Source organism: Ornithorhynchus anatinus, chromosome 2 (assembly GCF_004115215.2).
Source record: "Ornithorhynchus anatinus isolate Pmale09 chromosome 2, mOrnAna1.pri.v4, whole genome shotgun sequence".
NCBI classification, from domain to species: Eukaryota; Metazoa; Chordata; class Mammalia; order Monotremata; family Ornithorhynchidae; genus Ornithorhynchus; species Ornithorhynchus anatinus.
In genome coordinates, this window is record NC_041729.1 from 161,076,531 (window position 1) to 161,102,914 (window position 26,384).

The 26,384-nt window shown below is 44.4% G+C and overlaps 1 protein-coding gene across 2 annotated transcripts in view; it reads left to right on the forward strand.

The window, feature by feature from the left end:
- Positions 1 to 26,384, forward strand: part of SRGAP1 (SLIT-ROBO Rho GTPase activating protein 1) — a 288,890-nt gene that overhangs the window by 148,790 nt on the left and 113,716 nt on the right. For both annotated transcript variants that reach the window (XM_029058561.2, XM_029058559.2), the window contains exon 3: positions 6,941 to 7,103. In XM_029058561.2, the coding sequence (XP_028914394.1) occupies positions 6,941 to 7,103 (163 nt within the window). The remainder of the gene's footprint in view (positions 1 to 6,940; positions 7,104 to 26,384) is intronic.

Here is a 26,384-nt window from a genome sequence, read left to right on the forward strand (position 1 = left end):
TAGTGAATTCACCTGCTTGCTTTTCCACTGTCCTCTTTACTTCCCTTCCTCTCTCCCATCTTGTCCTTCTTCGTACACCATACTGACTGCTAAGTATAACCTAGAGATTACACAGAGAAGGGAATGTTATGTTCCAAAGTGTCAGTAAAAGGACCTCCTGTAATCAGAGTGTTGACCAAAATATAGACTGCGAAGACTATACTACAACACATACGCAGTACAGCTCTTTTAGTTAGCCTAACCCAAGCTGATAATTTTAGTGGGATCTGCCAGGCCAGGAAAAATACGCACCCACCTGGAAATTCATTTTTTTATATTTGTTAAGTGCTTACTATGTGCCAGGAGCTGCACTAAGCACCGGGTACGAAGACGCTAATTAAGCTGGACACAGTTCATGTCCCATGTGGGGCTCACAGTCTTGATCCCCATTTTACATAGGAGGTAACAGAGGCACAGAGCACTGAAGTGACTTGCCCAAGTTCACTTAGCGGACATAGTCAGTATTAGAATCCAGGTCCTTTTGACTCCCAAGCCTGTAGTCTTCCCACTAGGCCACACTCCTTCATGCCGCAGGAAGGGATTGCATGGTGACCCTGATGGTGGACAAGATGATTTAGATCAAGAAGATGGAAAAGTGGTTTTGAAGAATCTGAAGTATTGTCCCTTCTATCTGTTTTTTATATATGAGAAGAAACCCTGACTCAGTCAAGAGAGCAGTGGTATTTACTGAATGCTTACTGGGTGCAGAGTGTTGTACTGAGTGCTTGGGAGAGTACTGTACCATATCGTACCATAGAGTTGGCAGACATGATCCTTGCCGACAAGGAGCTTACAGTTTAGAGGGGAGTATATGTTCTAGAACCCCATTCTTTTAGAAAAGAAATTCCTATTTAGCCTGAAGGTAATCCCAGAGCAAAGTTAAGAAAATAATGAAATGGCAAAGTCATCACTAGTCTATGAGGTTTCTCAAAAGGGCATTTTGGACAGCTTAGTAGACCGTATTCTCAGTCAATAATCATAATAATAATACCTGTGGTATTTATTAGGCCCTACTATGTGCCAAGCACTCTACTAAGTGCTGGAGTAGATCCAAGAAGATCAAGTCTGATACAGTCCCTGTCCCACATGGAACTCACAGTCTAAGAACAAGGGAAGACAGGCATTGAATCCCTATTTTACAGGTGAGGAAACAGAGGAACAGAGACGTTTGGCTGTTTACTGAAGGTCACACAGTAATAATAATAATAATGTTGGTATTTGTTAAGTGCTTACTATGTGCAGAACACTGTCCTAAAGGCTGGGGTAGATACAGGGTAATCAGGTTGTCCCACGTGAGGCTCACAGTTAATCCCCATTTTAAAGATGAGGTAACTGAGGCACAGAGAAGTTAAGTGACTTGTCCACAGTCACACAGCTGACAAGTGGCAGAGCCGGGAATCGAACCCATGACCTCTGACTCCGAAGCCCGGGCTCTTTCCACTGAGCCACGCTGCTTATCCTCCGTAATTGGTAGCGGTTAGAGTCCAGGTCCTCCGACTCCCAGACCTGTGCTCTTTCCAGGAGGCCACAATGCTTCTCTAATCAATCAGTTAATGCTATTTATTGAGCACTTACTATGTGCACAGCACCGTACTAAGCACTTGGGAGAGAACAATGCAACAGAATTAGCAAACACGGTCCCTGCCCATAGCAAGCTTACTGTGTGATTTCAGTCCTGTACTAAGCAACTGAGAGAGTTCAGTAGACTTAGAAGATGCACATCCCTGCCCTCAAGATCTTTGTAATCTAGCGAGGGAGATGGACACAAAAATAACTACAGATGGAAAGAAGAAGGGAATGGAAAGATGAATATGGGAATGAGTAAGTATTTAGGTATTAGAATGAGCAAGTCAATTTTCATTCAGACATATTTACTAAGTACTTACTCTGTGCAAGGTACTGTACTAAGCACTCGGGATAGTACACTATAATAGACACATTCCCTGCCCACAACGATCTGTACAAAGACTCTTGGGGGTTGTGAGCACCCAACTCCCCCATCTTTCCCCTAACTACCTAGTCCCATTCTTTGTTAATAAATTTAAAATCATCAAGTGTGATCTCCCTAAAATCCCCCATTTCTCTCCAGTCCCTCCCTCCTCTTGCTCCCTCTCTGACTCTCTCAATATTCCCAGCAGTTTTTTAAGAGATCTCTCACTTCCACTCAAAAATCACTCCTCCACCTGCGCCTCTGGCCCCATCCCTTCATATCTTACTAAAACACTTGCCCCCCTCCTTTCTTACCTCCATGAAAACCATCTTCAACTGCTCTCTTGCCAATGACTTCTTTCACACATCCTCCCTTCTAGACTGTTCTCACTGCTTCTAGACTGTGAGCCCGTTGTGGGCAGAATTGTCTCTGTTTGTTGCTGAATTGTACTTTCCAAGTACTTAGTACAGTGCTCTGCACACAGTAAGTACTCAATAAATATGACTGAATGAATAAACGAATGTGATTGAGCCTGGCCTCAGTGCTGGAGTTTAAATCCAATAGCTGAAAAGGCATTTTATCAAAATGATTGAAATGCCAACTGAGGTCACAAATGGCCTGGGGCTAAACCATGAGACACAGAGGACTTGGGGAGACAGGCCTGGAAAAACTACGTTTCCTAAAACTTCAGAGGTCTTGCTACAAAATTCTTGCTACAGTCACTCCCTATGTATAGTTTTATAGTCATAATAATTGCGGTATTTTTTAAATGCTTATTATGTGCAAACCCTAGATAACCAGGACACATTCCCTATCCCACATGGAGCTCAGTTTTTTGGATGGTTTTTCCAAGTGGAATGAAATGGAAAGTGATTTTTGAAGCAGTATCCTTCCGAAAATTTATGACTTTATCGAAAAGACATTAATCTTATCATCCCAGATAAAATGAAAAATTCACCAATTAAGAAAAGGATGATCTAATAGATTTTATTCAGAATGCATACAATTTTTGAGATGCAGCATAGCCTAGTGGAAAGAGCCCATGGCTGAGATTCAGAGGACTACTGACTCTACCAATTGTCTGCTGTATGACCTTGGGCAAGTCACTTAACTTCTCTGTGCCTCAATTTCCACATCTATAAAAAGGAGGGTTACATCCTACTCCCTTTTACTTAGACTTGGAGCCCCATGTGGGACAGAGACTGTGTTCATAATGGTTATCTTACTGACCACCACCTTCTCCTAGAAAGGTTATCCAACCTTGATTTCACTGACATTGTCCTCTCCTGGTTCTCCTCCTATCTCACTGGCTACTCTTTCTCATTCTCTTTTGAGGCTCCTCCTCTTCCTTCCATCCCCTAACTGTGGGAGTTCCTCAAAGTTCAGTCCTGGGTCCTCTCCTGTTCTCCATCTACATCCACTCTCTTAGAAAACTCATTCACTCTCATGGCTTCAACTACCATCTCTATGCGGTTGATTACCAAGTCATCCAACCCTTATCTCTGTCCTTCTCTGCGGTCTCACATTTCCTCCTGCTTTCAAGACATCTTTACTTGGGTGACCTGCCAGTTGCCCCAACTTAACATGTCCGAAACAGAACTCCTTATCTTTCCACCCAGACTCCTTATCTTTCCACCCAAAGTCTGTCCTCCCCCGATTTTCCCATCACAGTAGACAGCACCACCATCCTTCCTGTCTCACAAGTCCATAACTTTGACATTATCCTCAACTCATCTCTCATTCAACCCACATATTCGATCTATCTCTAAATCCTGTTGGTTCAGCCTTCACACCCTCATTAAAATCTGCCCTTTCCTCTCCATCCAAACTATTACCATGTTAATCCTAACATTTATCCTACCCTGACTTGATTACCTCATCAGTCTTCTTGCTGACCTCCCTGCCTCCTGTCTCTTCCCACTCCAGTCCGTACTTCACTCCGCTGCCTGGATCATTTTTCTATAAAAATATTCAGTCCATGTTTCCCCACTCCTCAAGAACCTCCAGTGGTTGCCCATCCACCTCCTCGTCGAACAGAAACTCCTCACCTTCGGCTTTAAAGCACTCAATCACCTTTCCCCCTAGAAGCAGCATGGCTCAGTGGAAAGAACCCGGGTTTGGGAGTCAGAGGTCATGGGTTCCTATCCCGACTCTGCCACTTGTCAGCTGTGTGACTGTGGGCAAGTCACTTCACTTCTCAGTGCCTCAGTTACCTCATCTGGAAAAAGGGGATTAACTGTGAGCCTCACGTTGGACAACCTGATTACCCTGTATCTACCCCAGTGCTTAGAACAGTGCTCTGCACATAGTAAGCTCTTAACAAATACCAACATTATTATTATTACTTCACCTCACTGCTCTCCTACCCAGTTAGCTCTTCAAATGCCAACCTACTCCCTGTACCCCGATCTCTCCTCTCTTGCCACTGACCTCTCAATCAAATCCTGCCTCTGGCCTGGATCACTCTCCCTCTTCACATCCAACTCTCTTTATCTTCAAAGCCTTATTGAAAGTATATCTCCTCCAAGAGACCTTCCCTGACTAAGCCTTCATTTCTTCTTCTCCCACTCCCCTCTGCTTCACTCTTGCACGTGGATTATACTCGTTTTATTTACCCCTCAACCTCACAGCGCTTATGTACATACCTGTTAATATATTTATATTAATGTCCGTCTCCCCCTCTAAACTATACGTTCATCGTAGGCAAGGAATGCGTCTACCAACTCTGTAATATTGTATTCTCCCAAGCACTTAGTACAGTGCTTTGCACACAGTACGCCCTCAATAGATATGATTGATTGATTGATCTCTCCTGGCACAGAGTACTATGCTTGGAACATAGTAAGTGTTTAATAAATATAATTGATTCATTAGTTAGTTAAAATCCAATTAGACATGTAAGGGTGAGAGCTTCTTACCTACTTTTTGATTCTAGGCAGAATTCAGCAGTGTTCGAGTTTAGATGGCTTCCCCTGGGGGTGAAGAATGGGGGTTACTGCTTTTAAGTGTCACTGTCAGTGTTTCACACCTGATCTGTTCAGGTAATGGAATGAACATTCACAAAGAGGCCGTATGGGTGAAGAGTTCCAAACCAATTCTTTTCCTCTATGAAAGCAACTTACCCATTTTAAGATGTAAAAATGAGTTGGATCTTTCAAAGGAGACAATAATGAGACTGTGATATTTGCTGAACTCTTAGTATGTCCAAGCACTGTGCTAAGCACTGGGGTAGATACAACGTGATCAGGTTGGATAGATTCCCTGTTCCATGTGGGGCTCACTCTCTAAGTAGGTGGGAGAACACACATTGACTCTATATTTTATAGATGAGGAAATTGAGGCCCAGATAAATTAAGATCAAGGTCACACAGCAGATAAGTGGCTACCAATGTATCTACCAATTATGTTATAAGGTATTGTCCCAAGCATTGAGTATAGTGCGCACCACACAGAAAGTGCTCCGTAAATACAATCAATTGATCTATTGAAGGGCGGAGTTGGGATTACAGCCTCAGTCCTCTTTCCACTAGGCCATGGTACTTCCATGTTTAATAATAATTGTGGCATTTCAGTCAATCGTATTAATTGAGTGTTTACTGTGTGCAGAGTACTGTACTAAGTGCTTGGGAGAGTATAATAGAACAACAGACACATTCCCTGTCCAAAACAAGTTTGTTAAGCACTTACTATGTGTCAAACACTGTACAAAACAGCGGGGTAGATGAGGCAAGAGGCTTGAAGGTCCCAGGTCCTATGCTACTTCTGGCATTGGATAGGACCAAAGGGACTTTGGACAAAGTTTCCTTCTTCCGGCTCTATCTCTCAGAGGCAGTTTGATGTCTGCCTCCCTGCTTCTAGATTTTGAGCCCATTGTTGGGTATGGATCGTCTCTATTTCTGAATTGTACTTTCCAAGGCCTTAGTACAGTGCTGTGCGCACAGTAAGCCCTCGATAAATACGACTGAATGAATGAATGAACATGAGGCAGGAAGGCTACTACAGAGGCAGCTAGGCTAGCAACTAGGCTATTACAGAGGCAAGAAGGCTAGCAGCCAGGCTACTACAGAGGCAAGTAAGCTAGCAGCTGGACTACTACAGAGAATGGAAGGCCAGCAGCTAGGCTACTGCAGAGACCAGTAGGCTAACACCTAGGCTCCTGAAGAGGCAGGTAGACTAGCAGCTAGGCTACTACAGGAGCAGGTAGGCTAGCAGCTAGGCTACTACAGGACCAGGTAGGCTAGCAGCTAGGCTACTGCAGAGGCAGGTAGCTAGCATCTAGGGTACTGCGGAGACCAGTCGGCTAGCATCTAGTCTCCTGAAGAGGCAGATAGATTGTTCTTGTTTTATTGCCATTGTTCTTGTCTGTCCATCTCCCCCGATTAGACCATAAGCCCGTCAAACGGCAGGGACTGTCTCTATCTGTTGCCGACTTGTTCATTCCAAGCGCTTAGTACAGTGCTCTGCACATAGTAAGCGCTCAATAAGTACTATTGAATGAATGAACTAGGCTGCTACAGGAACAGGTAGTCTAGCAGCCAGGCTACTACAGGGGCTGGTAGCCTAGCAGTCCCTGTCCCTGTCCCACATGAGGGTCAGGTAGGCTAGTAGCCAGGCTACTACAGAGGCAGGGAGGCTAGCAGTTAGGCTACTGAAGAGGCAGGTAGACTAGCAGCTAGGCTAATACAGAGGCAGGTAGGCTAGCAGAAGGACTATGACAGGAGCAAGGAGGCTAGCAGCTGGACTATGACAGGAGCAAGGAGGCTAGCAGCTAGACTAAAACAGAGGCTGATAAGGTTGCAGCTTAGTTACTGCAGAGGCGTAAGTCTACTAGGACTGTCTTTACAGGATGAAAACCATCTGGACAGCCTATGAAATGACAGCTATAATACAACAGCCAGCAGTTCACATCTTTTGCTCAAGCTTGCTTCGGGTGCCTTGGGAATTATTTTTAATATTCCATTTCCGTTCTAGGAAAGACCAGAATCTCCTGTCTCCAGTGAACTGCTGGTATTTACTTCTGAACCAAGTGAGAAGAGAAAGCAAAGACCATGCAACGTTGAGTGATATCTATCTGAACAATGTGATTATGCGCTTCATGCAGATCAGCGAAGATTCCACCAGAATGTTTAAAAAGGTATTGATCACGGATAATGTTTCCTAAGGTGGGGGGGTTTTATGGTATTTGTAAAGTGCTTACTCTGTGCCAGGTCCTGGGGAAGATACAAGTTAATCAAGTTGGAAACAGTCCCGGTCCCACATTGGACTCGCAGTCTTAATCCCCATTTTACAGACGAGGTAACTGAGGCCCAAAGAGGTTATCTGACTGGCCCAAGGTAACGCAGCAGACAAGTGGCAGAGCCAGGATTAGAATCCTTGTCCTTCTGACTCCCAGACTCACCTATGCTTTATTCACTAGGCCACACTGTTTATTAAGTGCTTGCTTTGTGCTAAGAGCTGGGGTAGATGCCAGATGATCAGAGTGGATGCAGTCCCTGTTCCACATGAGGCAAAAGAAGGTACGAGCAGTGGATGTTTTTTCCCTATTTCACAAATGAGGAAACTGAGTTACTGAGAAGTTAAATAACTGACCCAAGGTTATGCGGCAAGCTAGTGGTGAGGCCAAGATGAGACCCCAGGTATCCCCTGCGCTTTCCACCAGCTGGCTTGTCCGATTTCACTCTGCACAAGGGGATTCACTAGCTTCGTTTAAACTGAGTTGTCCAAGTTGGTCATTCTCTTAATGAGACTGGTTTCTACCTCAACCCTGGTTTCTGAACCATTCCCCGCCTCTTGGCTGACTGGAGCTGATGAAGATGGGTTTTTCTGGTTCAGGTGTGCAGCCCCTCCCTTTTGACCCATGACCCCGGCAGGGACAACAAGGCCAAGCCTTGGGTGGCCAACTTTCCCCTACCACCCTCTGGGTTGAAGCAATCTTCCCAACAACCCGCTAAGACCCCACATTCCCAAGTAGGTCTGGGCCACACTTTCACTCCTCAAAAATTACCCATCCATCCGTCCCCCCAGACCAGAATGTACCAGGAAAAATGCTGCAATATGCCGTAAAGAGTCAGTCTTCCTCCCACTGCCCCTCTATTTCTTCAGCCTGAGTCTGCGGGTTTTCATCACCCAGTGCTGAGGGAGAAATACAGATAATAATAGTACTTTTTAAGCACTTACTATGTGTCAAGCACTCTAAGCACTTGGGAAGATACCAGTTAATCAGGTTGGACACAGTCCCTGTCCCACATGGAGCTCGCACCCTTATCCCCATTTGACTGATGAGGTAACTGAGGCCCAAAGAAGTTAAGTGACTTGCCCAAGGTTACACAGCAGATGTGTAGTGGAGCCAGGATTAGAACCTAGCTCCTTCTGACTCCCTGGACCATGCTCTATCTACCAAGCTATGCTACTTCTCATATCATATATGCAGAGCTCTGATACCAACTACCAACCTCTCCCTCGACCGCTTCTTTGTGGGCATGGATATTTTTATTTGGAACAATGAGTGAACTGAACTTCTTCCTACTTACTTCTACCAACTCTGTTGTATTGTGCTCTCCCAAGTGCTTAGTGCAATGCTCTGCAAATGATAAGCACTCAATAAATGCCATTGGTTGATTGCTTGATTGCTGCCAGCAGCCTCCTGCCTAGTTACCAAGCTGATCAGAATTTGGGTTGTTTCCTTCTTCCTTGTAACATTCCTGTTGTTCATTTTGCAAGTGTTTAGTACAGTGCTGGGTACTTAGTACAGTGCTCAGCACATGGTTAACATTCAATAAATATCAATGATTGATTGATCGACTGGTTTGATCCTGTCCCCACCACCACAGAAACTCCACAGAAGACTGGTGTTGGTATTGGAAAATTAACACCAGCATTAAGTTGTAAAAGGCAAAAATAAATTAACTTTATCTAAGTGATCTATTTGTGTTCTGAAGAGTCCCACTGTAACAAACATTACATGCAATCAGTGGTGTTAAATGAGCCACTGAGTCTTTTCCTGGTGGTGGAATGTGCGACATTGCTGGATTTGAGGTCTCAGGAGTCAATAAACTCTAAATGACCTTTTGGATGATAAATCCTAAATCAAAGAGAAAAGAGGTCTCCCAAACATATAAAAATCCCTCTAAAAGAAGTGTGGAATCAGGAAGAGAGGCTACTGTCTTATATTATTTTCTTTATATCATTCTGATATAATGTATTGATATTATTATCACCATCATCATCATCAATTGAATGCTTATCGTATGCAGAGCACTGTACTAAGCACTTGAGAGAGTACAATACAACAGAGTTGGTAGACACATTCCCTGCCCACAGTGAGTTTACAGTCTTGAGGAGACAGGAATTAATATATATAAAAGATGTGTAATATACAGTATTATTATATTATATTATATCACTGAAAGAAGCAGCCTGGCCTAGAGGAAAGAGCATGGGCCTGGGAGTCTGAATAATAATAATAATAGTAATGGTATTTGTTAAGAGCTTACTATGTGCCAGGCACTGTTCTGAGCGCTGGGGTAGATACAAGATAGTCGGGTTGGACAAGGCCCTTGTCCCACAAAGGGCTCACAGACTCAATCCCCATTTTACATTTTACCCGCCTTCTAATCCCACCTCCACCACTTGTCTGCTGTGTGACCTTGGGTAAGTCACTTACCTTATCTGTGCCTTAGTTCACTTACCTGCAAAATGGGTGATTCAGGACGTGTTCTCCCTCCTACTTTGACTGTGAGACCCATGTGGGTCCTGATGATCTTGTATCTACTCCAGCACTTAATACAGTGCTTGACACCTAGTAAGCACTTACCAAATGCCACAGTCCACAATTAGTGGGACTGGTATCAAAGGTGGAGGAAAGGCTGACGTAGTAGCATCCTAATGCCCCAGCTTCTCATAATTCAAACCGTGGACAGGACGGTCAGGCTGCTGAGGTCCAGTATGGAGTCAATCAGTGGTATTTATTGAATGCTTACAGGTTGCAGAGCACCTTTCTAAGTATTTGGGAGAGTAAAGTGCAACACTGTTAGTAGGCATGTTCCCTGCCCACAAGGAGCTTATGGTCCAGAGCTCATCTCCTACCAGTCTTTTCCCATTTCGGTGGTCATAAATCCTACTTTGGAATGGCTAATTCCCAGCATCCCAAGTCATATAAATAATAATTGTGGTATTTGTTAAGCACTTACTGTGCCGGACACTGTACCAAGCGCTAAGGTGGATACGAGCAAATCAAGATGGACACAGACCCTGTTCCACGTGGGGCTCACAGTCTCAATCCGCATTTTGCAGATGAGATGACTTGCCCAAGGTTGCACAGCAGACAAGTGGCAGAACTGGGATTAGAACTCATGACCTTCTGATTCCCAGGCCCATGCTCCATCCACTATGCTGTGTGCTTCCCCATAACCAATCTCTAGCAGTTATGGACTCTATTCATCTTTAGCATTTATGTTTGTACATATATGGATATATTGATTTATTTTGTTTATTCACAGATATTTTTCTGTCTGTCTCCCCTTCCTGTTGAAGAATAAGCTTCCTGTGGGCAAGGAATGTACCACTTCTGGTGCTGCTCTTTGCGAGTGTTCAGTACAGTGCCTTGCGCTCTGGAAGTGCTCAACAGATGCTATCACTACTAATACTGAGAACAGTCAGAAAAATGATCTCTAAACCATGGAGAACATGGGCGGTGTCAGTCCTCGAAGGGGGAGTTGGTGTTACCCACTAGAGACCTGAGTCTCCCGAGAGAATAATAATGATTGTGGTATTTCTTTAGTGCTTGCTAGGTGTCATCTATCTCTGAGGTAGATAGAGGATAATCAGATAGGACACAGTCCCTGTCCTACATAAGGCCCCCAGTCTAAGTTGGAGGGAGAACACGGGCCTGGGAGTCAGAAGGACCCGACTTCTAATTCTGACTCCATTTGTCTGCTGTGTGACATTGGGCAGATCACTTTACTTCTCTGGGCCTCAGTGACCTCACCTGGAAAATAGGGATTAAGACTGTGAGCCCCATGCGGGACGAGGACGATGTATTCACCCCAGGGCTTAATGCAGTGCTAGACTCAGTAAGCACTTATCAGATGTCATTATTAACAGGCATTGAATCCTCATTATACATATGGGGAAACTGAGGCTCAGATAAATTAAGACACTGGCCCAGGGTCACACAGCAGGGAAGTGGCAGAGCTAGGATTAGAACCCAGGTCCTCTTACTTTCAGTCATATGCTCTTCCTATTAGGTCCCACTCTTTCCCAGGGATTGGTCAATCAATCAATGGCATTTATTATGCTCATAATGTATGTAGAGCACTATATTAAGCACTTGGGTGAGTACAATAGATGGGCCTGAGATCAGAAGGACCTGGGTTCTAATTACGCTCTGTCAGTTGTCTGCTACATGACCATGTATGAGTCATTTCACTTCCCTGAGCGCACAGTTCCCTTATCCATAAAATAGGGATTGACTTTGACCCCCATGTGGGACAGGGACTGTGTCCAACTTGATTAGCTTCTATCCACCCCAGCGCTTAGGACAGAGCTTGACACAGTAAATGCTTAAACAAGAACCATGGCAGAGTATAGAGATGTTTTGAACGCAGAGCTGACGGGATTTGGTAACAGATGGAATATGTGGATTGAACGAGAGAGATGAGTCAAAAATAATGCCAAGGTTACGGAGTTGTGAGACAGAGAAGATAGTTGTGTTGTCTACAGTGATGATTAATTCAAGGGGAGGACAGGTTTTGGGTGGGAAGATGAATTCTGTTTTCCTTTATTCATTCTCCTTTCTCCTTCTCTCTTTTTCCCTCACCGCTTTCTCTCTCCTCTTTGTTCTCCAGTTAAAGCCATAAAAAAATTATTTATTCGGTGATCCAATAATAATAATAAATTCATACTGCTCCCTAAGATGAAATTCTTTAACAAGTCAAGCCTTTGGCAGTGAAATGATGGACTGCCACTGGGTAAACTGCTCCATGAAACTAAATTGCTTATTTTTGGAGAAAACCACCAGGGTACCATTTAGCTCGCTGAAGCAGCGGGTGTAAGTCGGATTGAAGATTAACTCTTTCAGACTCTTAAAAAGGTAATCAAAGACAGATTAAAAGGGAATTCCGGTGACTTGAAAGAGTTAACACATATCTAAAAGAAGTTTATTTCCAAAGAACAATTCAATTCTTGAGAAATTCAACTAAGTTAATATTTTGCTGCATTACTAAGGTTTTTCCCGACCCAATCGAGCAGTTTACCTTAGTGTCCCCAGAAGCATAGCAAAGTTAACGTTCACCTTTAAAGTTTATGTAATCACATTAAGGATTTGGGGAAGCTGATCATTTTGTTAGCGTTCCCTTTTTGCTCATTTAGTAATGATAAAAACCCATGTAATTATCCAGGGGGTTTTAATTGTTAAGCCCCTAGAAGACATGGACTCGATCTTGAGAATTTGGAGTACTCGCCCAAGGACTTGGTACAGTGCTCTGCAAACAGCTGGCATGCAGTAAATGCCACAGAAGATAATGAAGCCAGTGTTAGAGAAATTGCAATCTTGTGTTGGCATCCCCCACTAGAGTGTAAGCAGCTTGGCCTAGTAGAAAGAGCATGGCCCTGGGAGTCAGAAGACCTGGGTCTAATCCCAGCTCTGCCGATTGCATGCTGTGTGACCTTGGGCAAGTCGCTTTGCTTCTTTCTCTGTGCCTCAGTTGTCTCATCTGTAAAGTTGAGATTGAGATTGGGAGCCCCACTTGGGACAGGGCCTATGCCCAATCCAATTTGCTTGTCTCCACCCCAGTGCTTAGTAAACTGCATGGCACATAGTAAGCGCTTAACAAATGTCATCATTATCATCATCATCATCATCATCAGTGGTATTCATTGAGTGCTTACTATGTGAAGAGCACTGTACTAAGCACTTGGGAGAATACAGTACTTTCCAAGCACTTAGTAGAGTGCTCTGCATAAAGTAAGCGCTTAATAAATACGATTGAATGAATGAATGAATACAATAGAGTTGGTAGACACGTTCCCAGCCCACGACGACCTTACAGTCTAAAAATCAATCTATTATGAACATAAAGTCAGTCGAGCTGGAAATCCTTTCGCCCTCCCTTTCAATCTTCTCCTAGTGAATCCTGTGTTCATAATTGCGCTGATAGTTCTATTTCAAAAGGCCATTAATAGCTCCAGAATTATAGATTATTACCTCAAATCTCTAAAGCAAAATTGGCTCCAGTGAGTTTACCATGCTTCGGGAGTTCACTGCTAAGGAGAAGGGAGGTTAAGAGTCATACAGACTTTCATTTGACTCAGTGATCCTACCTGTTAATGGAGAATCCAAGTCCAGGACCTGTCAGTACGATTAATCAATCAATCCATCAATAGTATTTACTGAGAGCTTACTATGTTCAGAGGACCATATTCAATGCTTGGAGAGTGCAGTATAACTCAGTTGGTAGGCAAGTTCCCTGACTACAATGAACTTATGTGAGCCTGTTGTTGGGCAGGGATTGTCTCTGAAGCAGCCTGGCTCCGTGGAAAGGGCACAGGCTTGGGAGTCAGAGGTCATGGGTTTGAATCCCGGCTCTGCCACTTGTCAGCTGTGTGACTGTGGGCAAGCCACTTAACTTCTCTGTGCCTCAGTTGCCGCATCTGTAAAATGGGGATTAAGATTGTGAGCTTCATGAGGGACAACCTGATTACCCTGTATCTACCCCAGCACTTAGAACATAGAAAGCGCTTAACAAATACCAACATTATCATTATTATTATTATGATTATTATTTGTTGCCAAATTGTACTTCCCAAGTGCTTAGTACAGTGCACAGTAAGAGCTCAATAAATATGATTGAATGAATGAAAGTATAGTGTGTGATTCTCTAATTTAAGGGAACTAAAGAATATATAGGAAAGAGTGTGTGATTCTTTCATTTATTGGATCGGTATGATAATAGGCAACTAAAGCAGCCTTTTTAGAATGGAAGAGTAGTTTCTTGTTACTTACCAGTAGTCGTTACAGTAGTAGTAATGGAATTTGAGAACCCACTAAGTGCAATGCACGGCACTAAAACTTTTGGAAGTCCCACAGAACCCCGAAATATTCCCTGCCCACAAGGATCTTAACAAGTCTTTAAAAGCAAGCGACTTTAATGAAGGATCGTGTCTCACCGCTGACCCCCGGCCCACAACCTACTTCTGGCCCCGATTGCCCTCCCTCCCCAAATCTGCCAGACAATGACTCTCCCCTGCTTCAAAGCCTTACTGAAAGCCCATCTCTTCCAAGAGGGCTTTCCAGACTAAGCCCCACTTTTCCTCATCTCCCACTCCCTTCTGTGTTGCCCTGACTTGCTCAAGTATATATCTGTAATTTTATTTATTTTTATTGTTGTGTCTTAATATGTACTGATGTCTGTCTCCCACGCTCTAGACTGTGATGTCATTGTGGACAGGGACTATCACTCTTTATTGTTGTATTGTTCTTTCCAAAGTGCTTAGTAAAGTGTTCTGCACACTGTAAGCACTTAATAAATAAGAATGAATGAATGAATGAGTGAATTTGCTTTTAGCCAGAAACCATCTATAAACATAATCATCAGAGAAAACCACCAGGGTACCATTTAGCTCGCTGAACCAGCCAGAGTAAGTCAGATTGAAGATTAAGGCACAGGCTTGGGAGGCAGAGGACAAGGCTTCTAGTTCCCGGCTCTGCTACTTGTCTGCTGTGTGACCTTGGGCAAGCCACTTCACTTCTCTGTGCCTCAGTTAACTCATCTGTAAAATGGAGATTAAGACTGTGAGCCCCATGTGGAACAACCTTTACCTTGTGTCTACCCCAGTGCTTAGAACAGTGCTTGACATATAGTATGCACTTAACAAATACCATAATTATTATTAAAATAGAATTCTGGTGGCTTGAAAGAATTAACGCACATCTAGCAGAAGTTTATTTCCAGTGAACAATTCAATTCTTGAGAAATTTAGTTGAATAAGTAAGCATTTTCCTGCATTACTATGAAACTCCATTCTTTACCATGTGGGAATCCCCAATGTAATGGCAACTTTCCAGATTATCTGTACTTCCCATTATTTCACAGTGGCCTTTAGGTAGGCCAGACCTACCCTCATAATCATCAAGTGAGTGGCTTGGGGATGGGTGGGGACTGCAGGAGAGGGAAGGGGATAAAGAAGTGACACCTGTGGTACCCCTTTATTCATTCCCGCCCGCCCCCAGCACGATAGTATTTATGTACATATCTGTCATTTATTTATTTATGTATAGTCTGTCCCCCAAGACTGTCAGCTCACTGTAGGCAGGCAATGTGTCCATTTACTGTGGTATTGTACTCTCCCAAGTGCTTAGTACAGTACTCTGCACATAGTGAGTGCTCAATAAATACGATTGACTGGCCTGTAGGAATGAAAATGGCAATCAAGGGGATTTATTGAGGGATTTATTGAGCACTTACTCTGCTCAAAACACAGTACTAAGTGCTTGGGACAGAACCATACAAGATGGAGTCAGGAGACCCAATCCCTGCCCACAAGGAGTTTATAGACTAGAGGATCCCTGGAGGTATTAGACACCATTGAGGGGTTTTTTTCCCCCTCAGGAGTTCATAATTGGGGCAGCTTTGCTGTCCAGCCATAATTATTATTAAGTGCCGTCGAGTCATTTCTGACTCAGAGCAACTCCATGGATTTACTTTCTCCAGAACATACTGTCCTCTACCATAATCCACAACCTTTCTAATGGCTCTTCTGTTATCATTTGTTATGGTCTCTATCCATCTAGCTTCCGGTCTGCCTCTTCCACATTTTCCCTGGACTTTTCCTAGCATTAGTGTCTTCTCCAGAGAATTAGTCCTCCTGATTATGTGTCCAAAATATGCTAATCTAAGTCGAGTCATTTGGCCTTCCAAAGACCACCAAAATCCATTGGTTTGTCTTTCGGGCAATCCATGGTATTCACAAAAGCCTTCTCCAACCCCACATTTCAAAGAATCAATGTTCTTTCTTTCTATTCTTTTTTTTCACTGTCCAGCTTTTGGATCCATACACTGTCATCGGAAACACCGTAGAGTTGACAAAAGCCACAACTGGGAATCCAAATCCGACTAAAAGCTCACTGTGGACAGGGAACGTATCTACCTACTTGTCCAAGCACTTAGTACAGTGTTCTGCACACTGGAAGTGCTCAATAAATGCCCTTGATGAAAATCAGCTATCTTATATTTAGATGTGGAAGATAAGAAATTGGGAACGCAGGACTCCATTGGCCACGACCGAACCAAACTCCCAACCCAAATAAGATCAAATTAAGGTTTCAAGAGTAACTCAAAATGGGAAAAGATCACAACAGGGAAAACTGAAGACAAGGTGTGGCTTAAATGAATAGAGCACAAAATCAGGAGTCAGAAGGACCTGAGTTCTAATTCTGGCCCTGCCACTTGCCTGCTATGTGACCTTGGACAACTCACTAAACTTCTCTGTGCCTCAGTTACCTCATCTATAAAATAACAATAATAATAATTGTGGTATTTGTTAAGCTCTTACTATGTGCCAGGCACTGTACTTAGCGCTGGGGTGGATACAAGTGAATTGGGTTGGACACAGTTCCTGTCCTATAGGGGGCTCATAGTCTCCATCCCCATTTTACAGATGAGGAAACTGAGGCACAGAGAAGTGAAATGACTTGCCTGAGGTCACACAGCAGACAAGTGGTGGAGCCGGGATAAGAACCTATCATCTCTGACTCCCAGGCCAGTGCTCTATCCATTATGCCATGCTGCTTCTCTGAGCTTCTCTGAGTTTCTTTGAGCAAGGAATTAAGCGTGTCTTATTCCCTTCTAAAATAGGGATTAACATGTGAAGCCCATGAGGGAAACAGTCCGTGTCCAACCTGATTAACTTGTATCTACCCTAGCACTTACTATACCATTAAGAAAACAAGATTTGCTAGGTAATATTTACAGCCTCAAGGTCTGAAATGGTCAGAGCCTAGCTAAGGATTTGATTAACAAAAGGCATGCAGTTAGGCCTTGTTGTTTTCCTCAAAAACTTTCTTGGCAAAAAGACTGAGAACCAGGGTTTTGTCTAACATAACCCCCCAAGTTAAGATAATGACCAAATCAACCCACTGTAACTTCCTTTTTCCCCCACCATGTAGTTTAGGTAGAGGGAAATTCATTCTCAATTGAAGACGTTTTCCATTTGGAAGGAAGGCAGATGGGCATCAGGCAGGGAGTGTGTCTGTTTATTGTTCTACTGTACTCTCCCAAGTGCTTAGTACAGTGCTTTGCACACAGTAAGTATTCAATAAATACAGTTGAATGAATGAATGAGCCATTAGCTCCAACTCTCCTCACTTCCTTTTTCTCTGATTTCAGGAGAGCTTGGCTTCACCGCCAGGGGTGGAGCCTCCTCCTAGAATAATAATTGGCGGATTTGTTAAGCGTTACTTTGTGCAAGGCACTGAACTAAGTGCTGAGGTAGATACAAGAAAATCAGGTTGGACACAGTCCAGTTGCCCAGTCACCACTGGCAGAGGAGGTGGCAATTCTCATCTTCACCAGAACTGTAACTTTGCTACCAATGGCTCTGGAGCAAGTAAGCCTTGGATGTTTTGGTGTCGGAGCCAAATTCTATATGGTGTAGTCTGTGGAAAGAGCACAGGTTTGGGAGTTAGAGGTTGCGAGTTCTAATCCTGGCTCTGCCACTTCTCAGCTGTGTCACTTTGGGCAAGTCACTTAACTTCTCTGTGCCTCAGTTACCTCATCAGTAAAATGGGGATTAAGACTGAGCCTGATTACCTGATTACCTTGTATCTACCCCAGCACTTAGAACAGTGCTTGGCACTTAGTAAGCTCTTAACAAATACCATCACCATCATTATTATTATGGGTTGTTATATGCTTTTGAAAGATGCTATGTCGCACTGTGTGCACATAGAAAACAATGGTTACTCAGAACTTGGCACTGTGATGAAAACAAACAGGATAACGTATTATGTGCATTAAGAGTGGACACTCAAAACTGTGTTGGTTAAATTACATTGAGTGAAGGGAAACCTGTATATAGTCCACAGTCAATGAATTTACAAACACTGAACCCAGATTATTTGAATCCATCAATCAATCCTATTTATTGAGTGCTTACCATTTGCAGGGCACTGTACTAAGCGCTTGGGAGAGTACAACACAACAGTGAAACAAATACATTCCCTACCCACAGCAAGGTTGTGGTCTAGAGGGGGGGATGGATGTTAATATAAGTTATGGATATGTACATAAGTGTTGTAGGTTTCTGGCGGGGAGGGTGAATCAAGGGAACAAGACAGTGTGACTCAGAAGGGAGTGGGAAAAGAGGAAATGAGGGCTTGTTTAGGGAAGGCCTCTTGAAGGATTTGAAAAAATTAAGGCGAGTAAGAGGATTCAAAATTAGGATCAAAGAATATAGGAATCATGAGATAATCCTACTTGAATGACCTTTCTACTTGGATGGCCTCCCATCACCTCAAACTTAACACGTCCAAAACAGAGCTCCTTATCTTTGCACCCAAATCCTTCTCCCTGTGACTTTCCCATCGCTATTGTCAGTACCACCATCCTTCCCGTCTCACCGGCCTGTAACCTTAGCATTATCCTTGACTCCTCTCTCTCTCTCTCTCTCTCTCTCTCTCTCTCTCTCTCTCTCTCTCTCATTCAACCCACATATTCAATCGGTCACCAAATCCTGTCGGTTCCCCCTTTACAGCATCGCTAAAATCTGCCCTTTCCTCTCCATCCAAATAGCTACCACATTAATGCAATCGCTCATCCCATTCTACCTGGATTACTTCATTGGCCTCCTTGCCGACCTTCCAGCCTCCTGTCTCTCCCTGCTCCAGTCCATACTTCACTCTGCTGCCCGGATCATTTTTCTACAAAAACATTCAGGACATGTCACCCCACTCCTCAAAAAACTCCAGTGTTGCCCATCCACCTCCACATCAAACAAAAACTCCTCATTCTTGGCTTCAAAGTTGTCCATCACCTTGCCCCCTCCTACCTCACCTCTCTTCTCTCCTTCTACAACCCAGTCCACACCCTTCACTTCTCTAGTGCTGATCTTCTCACTGTGACCCCATCTTACCTGTCTCACCGCCAACCTCTGACCCACATCCTGCCTCTGGCCTGGAACGCCCTCCCTCCTCAAATCCGACAGGCGATGAATGACTCTGCTCTCCTTCAAAGTCTTATGGAAGGCTCATCTTCTGCAAGAGACCTTCCCCCACTCATCATCTCCCACTCCCTTCTACATCACACTGACTTGCTCCTTTTGCTCTTCCCCCTTCGCAGGCCCACAGCACCTATGTACATAAGTATATACCTGTACCTTTATTTATTTGTATTAATGTCTATCCCCCCAGCCTCCGCAGACTATAACCTCATTGTGGGCAGAGCATGTCACTGTTTACTGTTGTAATGTACTTTCCCAAGCACTTAGTACACAGTAAGTGCTCCATAAATATGATAGAATGAATGAAAACTTCTATTCTCCTCAGTGTTAATCAGAACAACGAAGAGTCGGAGAGTTTAGTGCCATTAAAGAAATCCTCTCTCTGTGATATGAACACTGCTACTACTCCAACAAAGGAGTTTAGGGGGGAGTCAGGGACAAGAGCTCTTGATTTGTATATTGTTTACTCAAAAACATTAAGTGTACCTGGGTCATGTCAAAAGGGGAGAGTTAAATCAGGTGACCTGTAATGACTGGACCCTATATTTAGATTTTGGGTCCGGGCCTGAAGCAGCATTGCTTAGTGGAAAGAGCCTGGGCTTGGGAGCCAGAGATCGTGGGTTCTAATCCCACATCTGCCACTAGTCACCTGTGTGACTTTGGGCAAGTCACTTAACTTCTCTGGGCCTCAGTTCCCTCATCTGTAAAATGGGGATGAAGCCTGTGAGTCCTATGTGGGACACCTTCATTACCTTGTACTTACCCCAGTGCTTAGAACAGTGCTTTGCACATAGTGAGCACATAACAAATGCCATCATTATTATTATTATTTAATAATAATAACTGTGGAATTTGTTAAGTACTATGTGCCAAGCATTTTGTAAGGTTTTTTTATGTTATTTATTAAGCACTTACTATGTGCCAGGTAACTTGCTAAGTGCATTCTCAGTCTCCTTCATGGGCTCCTCCCTCACATCCCCTAAACGTAGGGGTTCTTCAAGGGTCAGTTCTTGGTCCCCTTCTGTTCTCCATCTATATACTCACTCCCTTGTGAACTCATTGGCTCCCACGGCTTCAACTATCCTCTCTACGTAGATCACACCCAAATCTACATCTCCTCCCCTGTTCTCCCTCCCTCCAGGCTCGCATCTCCTCCTACCCTCAGGACATCTCCACCTGGATATCTGCCCGCCACCTAAAACTCATGTCCATGACTGAGCTCCTTCTCTTCCCTCCCAAACCCTGTCCTCTCCCTGACTTTCCCCATCACTGTGGATGGCACTACCATCCTTCCCGTCTCACAAGCCCACAACCTTGGTGTCATCCTTGACTCCGCTCTCTCATGCACCCCACATATTCAATCTGTCACCAAAACCTGCCAGTCTCACCTTCACAACATTACCAAGATCATCCCTTTTCTCTTCATCCAAACCACTACCTTGTTAGTACACTCACTCATTCTATCCCGAATGGATTACTGCATCAGCCTCCTTTCTGATCTCCCAACCTCCTGTCTCTCCCTAATTCAGTCTATGTTTCACTCTGCTGCCCGGATTATCTTTCTACAGAAACGCTCTGGGCATGTCACCACCCTTCCTCAAAAATCTCCAGTCATTGCCTATCAACCTTCATATCAAGCAAAAACTCCTCACTGTTGGCTTCAAAGCTCTCCATCCCCTTGCCCCCTCCTACCTCACCTCCCTTCTCTCTTACTACAGCAAAGTCTGCACACTGCTCCTCTGCTGCTAACCTCCCTGGGCCTCGTTCTTGCCTGACCCACCATCTACCCCTGGCCCACATCCTTCCTCTGGCCTGGAGTGCCCTCCCTCCTCACATCTGCCAAACTAGCACATTTCCCCCCTTCAAAGACCTACTGAAAGTTCACCTCCTCCAGGAGGCTTTTCCAGACTGAGCCTTCCCTTTCCCTCTGCTCCTCCTCCCCTTTCTGTCTCCCCGACTCCCTCCCTCTGCTCTATCCCCCTCCCCACCCAACAGCACTTTTGCATATATGCACATATTTATTATTCTATTTCATTAATGAAGTGTATTTATTTCATTAATGAAGTGTATATATCTATAATTCTATTTATTTATATTGATGCTATTGATGCCTGTCTACTTGTTTTGTTTTGTTGTCCTTCTCCCCCTTCTAAACTGTGAGTCCATTGTTGAGTAGGGATCGTCTCTATCTGTTGCCAAATTGTACTTTCCAAGCGTTTAGTACAGTGCTCTTCACACAATAAATATGATTAAATGAATGATTGAATGAATGAAAGTGCTGGGGTAGATAGAAGGTAATCAGGTTGGACACAGTCTATGTCCTACATGGGGCCCACAGTCTTAATCCCCATTTTACAGATGAAGTAACTGAGGCACATAGAAGTTAAGTGGCTTGCCCAAGGTCATAGAGCAGACAAATGGCAGAGCTGGGATTAGAACCAATCTCCTCTAACTCCCAAGCCCGGGCTCTTTCTGGAGCAGGCATTAGAATCCAGACTCCTAACTCCCAAGCCAGGACTCTTGCTGCTAGGCCACACTGCTTCTTTCCACGCGGCTAGACGAGGCCACGTGTGCTTGTTCCATACTTTCCCAAACCCTTTGTACAGTGCATTGCACCCAGTGGAGGCTCCAGTTACCCCCCACCAAACAGAACCCAAACCTCCAGTGTCCTGGTTTGTGTACAGACTATAGACCGTAAGCTCACTGTGGGCAGGGAATGTGTCTATTAGCTCTGTTATATCATACTTTCCCAAGCACTTAGTAAAAAAAAAAAAATGAGGCATTTGTTAAGCACTTACAATATGCTAAGCACTGCACTAAGCACCAGGGTGGAAACAAGCAAATGGGGTTGAACACAATCCCTTGTGGGGCTCACAGTCTCAATCCCCATTGTACAGTTGAGGTAATTGAGGCACAGAGAAGTCAAGAGACAAGTGGATGTGTAGTGGAGCTGGAGTTAGAACCCATGACCTTCTGACTCCCAGGCCCATGCTCTATCCATTACACCATGCTGCTTCTTACTCTGCACACCGTGAACCCTCAATAAAAACCACTGATTGATTGATTGCTGACTAAACCACAAAGAGGCAAGAATTCCTTAGCCAACTTCATTTCACTAATCTCTTGTCCCTTGTGCTCATCACCTCCCACCCAAAGATGTAATGTCAGGTAATAGTAATTAATAATAACAATTACAAATATTATTAGGTGAAATGGAAGTGCTGCAAAGCACCTTTGAGTGTTGCAAAGCACCTTTGAGTGTTGCAAAGCACCTTTTGATCCCGTCAGGAGAAGCAGCGTGGTCTAGTGGATAGAGCATGGGCCTGGGAGTCAGAAGGACCTGTGTCTAATCCCGGCTCTACCAATTGTCTGCAGTGTGACCTTGGGCAAATCACTTCACTTGTCCGGGTCTCAGTGGCCTCATCTGTCAAATGGGACTTAAGACTGTGAGCCCCCTGTGGGACATGGACTGTATCCACCCTAATGTGCCTGTATCTATCCCAGTGCTAAGTATGGTGCCTGGCACATAGTAAGCGCATAACAAATACCCTAAAAAAAAAAACCAGGAAGTTTTGAATAAGAGAATAGGAGATGAAGAGCCTTGATTGAAATCTGATGTTGATTTGAGAGCCGGGGGGACAGGGGCATAATAAATAATTTCAGAAGAACAAATATTTGCCAGAAATGGAATGTGTTTCCCTTTGCTGTCAATGCTTACCTGTGGCTCTTCTTTCACCCCTGAGAGGTTCGTTTTTGTTTTTTAACACCCCGTTGAAAATCCCAGAGGGAAAGACACAAAGAAAAACATTAAAGCCCCAGCTCATTACAGCAAAGAGAGATGTCAGAGTCTGAGCCAAACCAGTACTGTCTTCCCTGACATGCAGAAAAAAGCCAGCAGTTTGAGAACTCTGCCAGGAAGTTCATAGACCTTTCTTGTGTCCATCTCCTTGGAGAAGCAATATAGATGCTCACAAACCCCCAGCGGTCACCCATCCATCTCCTTATTACGCAGAAACTCCTTGCCATAAGCTTTAAGGCCCTCCATCGACTCTCTCCCTCCTACCTCATCTTGCTCCTCATGCACTACAGTCCAGCATGCAGACTTGACTCATTCATTCAATCGTATTTATTGAGCAATGACCGTGTGCAGACCATTGTACTAAGTTCTTGGGAAAGTACAATGTAATAATGAACAGACACAAATCCCCATCCACTCCCCCCAAATCCCCCCCCCCCCCACCACACAGTGAGCTTACAGTCTAGCAGGGGGAGACAGACATCAAAACAAATAAATAAATGACAGATAGGTACATAAGTGCTGTGGGGCTTCAGGGAGGAAGAACAAAGGAAGCAAGTCAGGGCAAACAGAAGGGAGTGGGAGATGAGGAAACGGGGGTTGGGGCCGGGGGGGAGGCCTAGTCTGGGAAGGCATCTTGGAGATATGCCTTCATTAAGGCTTTGAACGGAGGGAGGGTAATTGCCTGTCGGATTTGAGGAGGGAGGGCATTCCAGGCCAGAGGCAGGATGTGGGCCAGGAGTCGGCGGCCAGATAAGCAAGAGCGAGGCTCAGTGAGAAGGTTAGCATTAGAGGAGCAAAGTGTGCGGGCTAGATTGTAAAAAGGGAACAGTGAGGTGAGGTAGGAGGGGGCAAGGAGATGGAGTGCTTTAAAGCCAATGGTGAGGAGTTTTTGTTTGATGCGGAGGTGGATGGGCAACCGCTGGAGTTTGTGGAGGAGCAGGGTGAGATGTCCTGAATATTTTTGTAGAAAAATGATCTGGGCAGCACTGTGAAATATGGACTGGAGAGGGGCGAGACAGGAGACTGGGAGGTCAGCAAGGAGGCCGATGCAGTAATCCAGGCGGGATAGGATGAGTGACTGTATTAATGCGGTAGCAGTTTAGTTGGAGAGGAAAGGGCAGATTTTAGCGATGCCGTGAAGTGGAACCAACAGGATTTAGCGATGGACTCTGTGGGGTGAATGAGAGAGGGGAGTCAAGGATAATTCCAAGGTTAACCCCACCTACACGCCCTGCCTCACTCTCATCTTTATCACCATTGACCCCTTGCCCCATTCATTCATTCATTCATTCAATTGTATTTATTAAGCACTTACTGTGTGCAGAGCACTGTACTAAGCACTTGGAAAAGTACAATACAACAATAAGCAGTAACATTCCCTGCCACAGTGACCTCACAGTCTAGAAGGAAGAAGATAGACATCGTTGCAAAGAAGTAAAATTAGAGGTATATACATAAGTGCTGTGGGGCTGGGTTGTGGGTGGGGGGGAGAGCAAAGGGAGCAAGTCAGGGTGACACAGAAGGGAGTGGGAGATGAAGAAAAGTGGGGCTTAGTCTGAGGAGGTCTTTTGGAGGAGCTGAGCCTTCAATAAGGCATAGAATGGGGGGACATGCCCGGCAGACCACCACCATTCCCAATCTACAAAACCCAACAAAAATCCCAATTCATGCGGGAAGCATTCCCTAAATTCTCATCTCCCCGTCTTGTTCGCCCTCTCTACTGCACCCCCCACCCACCTGACTCTGTACTCACAAACCACTTTGATAATGGCCTAACCCTTCACCCCACTTTTGGACATATCCCTAGCTCCCCCTCTATGTTATTTATTTTAACCCCTGTCTCCCGTATGAGACTATAAACTCCTCGAAGGCAAGGATCGTGTCTCCTAAATCTGTTGTGCTCTCCCAAGTACTTAGTATGCTCTGCTCACAGAAAGTGCTCAATAAATACCCTTGATGGATCGATCTCGGCAGCCCGGTGATACTTTCTAACCTGGTTCCTTTGGGACTACTAGGCTAGTTTCCTTGGTCACCATTTCCCTGTGGACTACCTTCCTTCCCCACACCCCCTTGCCGCATTGCACCTCAAGAGCTGTAGCACTGTGACTACTTTCTACAAATTGGGCTACGACAACACAAACTCTGTAATTCAATTCAGAGTCCCTGAAGTCTGATTTTAGTCCTATTGGCACCATAGTGAAAATGAGTTTTTTCATACAAAAATCTCATTTGAAAGAAAGTACAAACTTTTGGGGGGTTTTTATGGTATTTGTTAAGCATTTATACTGTGCCAGGCACTGTACTCACTTCTTAGGTAAATACCAGGTGATCAGATTGGACACAGTCCATGCCCCGAATGGGGCTCAAAATCTCAATCCCCATTTTACAGATGAAGTAACTGAGGCACAGTGAAGTGAAGTGACTTGCCCATGGTCACACAGCAGGCAAGTGGAGAAGCCGGAATTAGAACACAGGTCCTTCTGACTCCCAAGCCAGTACTCTATCCATTAGTCAACCCTGCTTCTCAATCCCACATGTAAATCAGTTGCATTAATTCAAGTTATTGTCCTAAAGTCAGACCGAACCTTTGCCCTACTCTTCCCTTAAGATGGAGGTCCTCATGTCTTTTTTCCTCTTTCCAGTGCTATCATGAGCTCACCTAGTAAGAGGAGTAATGGCATTTATTGAGCACCCACTGGGTACAGTGTACTGAACGATACACTCAATAAAAATGATTGATTGATTGATTGACTGAATGACTAACCTCTTGGGAAACACAAAAGCAGCACAAAACACAATTCCTGTCCATAAGGAGCTTACACTCTAGTGGGAGCAACAGATATAAAATTATTTACAAATAGTGGAAGCAGAATAATTGAATAGTGAAATGAACACAAATGCTGGGGATGTGTATAAATGATTGCGTAAGTGTCCAAATGCTCCATAAATACCCTCGATTGACTGATCTTCCTCATCATCACCATCAACATCATCCATGGCGTAGTCAATCAAGCATGAGCCTGGAAGTCAGAAGATTATGGGTTCTAATCCCAACTCTGCCACTTGTCTGCTGTGGGACCGTGGGCAAGTCACTTTACTTCTCTCTGCCTCAGTTCCCTCATCTGTAAAATGGGGATTGAGACTGTGAGCCCCACATGTGACAGGGACTGTGTCCAACCTGTATGGACACTGTGTCTGGCACACAGTAAGCGGTTTACAAATATTACAATCATTATTATTATTATCCATCACTAAGGACAAAGAAGTAGGAGAAGCAGCATAGCCTAATGGTTAAAGCACGGTCCTGGGAGTCAGAAGATCCCAGGCTCTAATCCCGCCTCCGCCTCTTGTCTACTATGTGACCTTGGGCAAATCACTTAGCTTCTCTGTGCCTCAGTCACC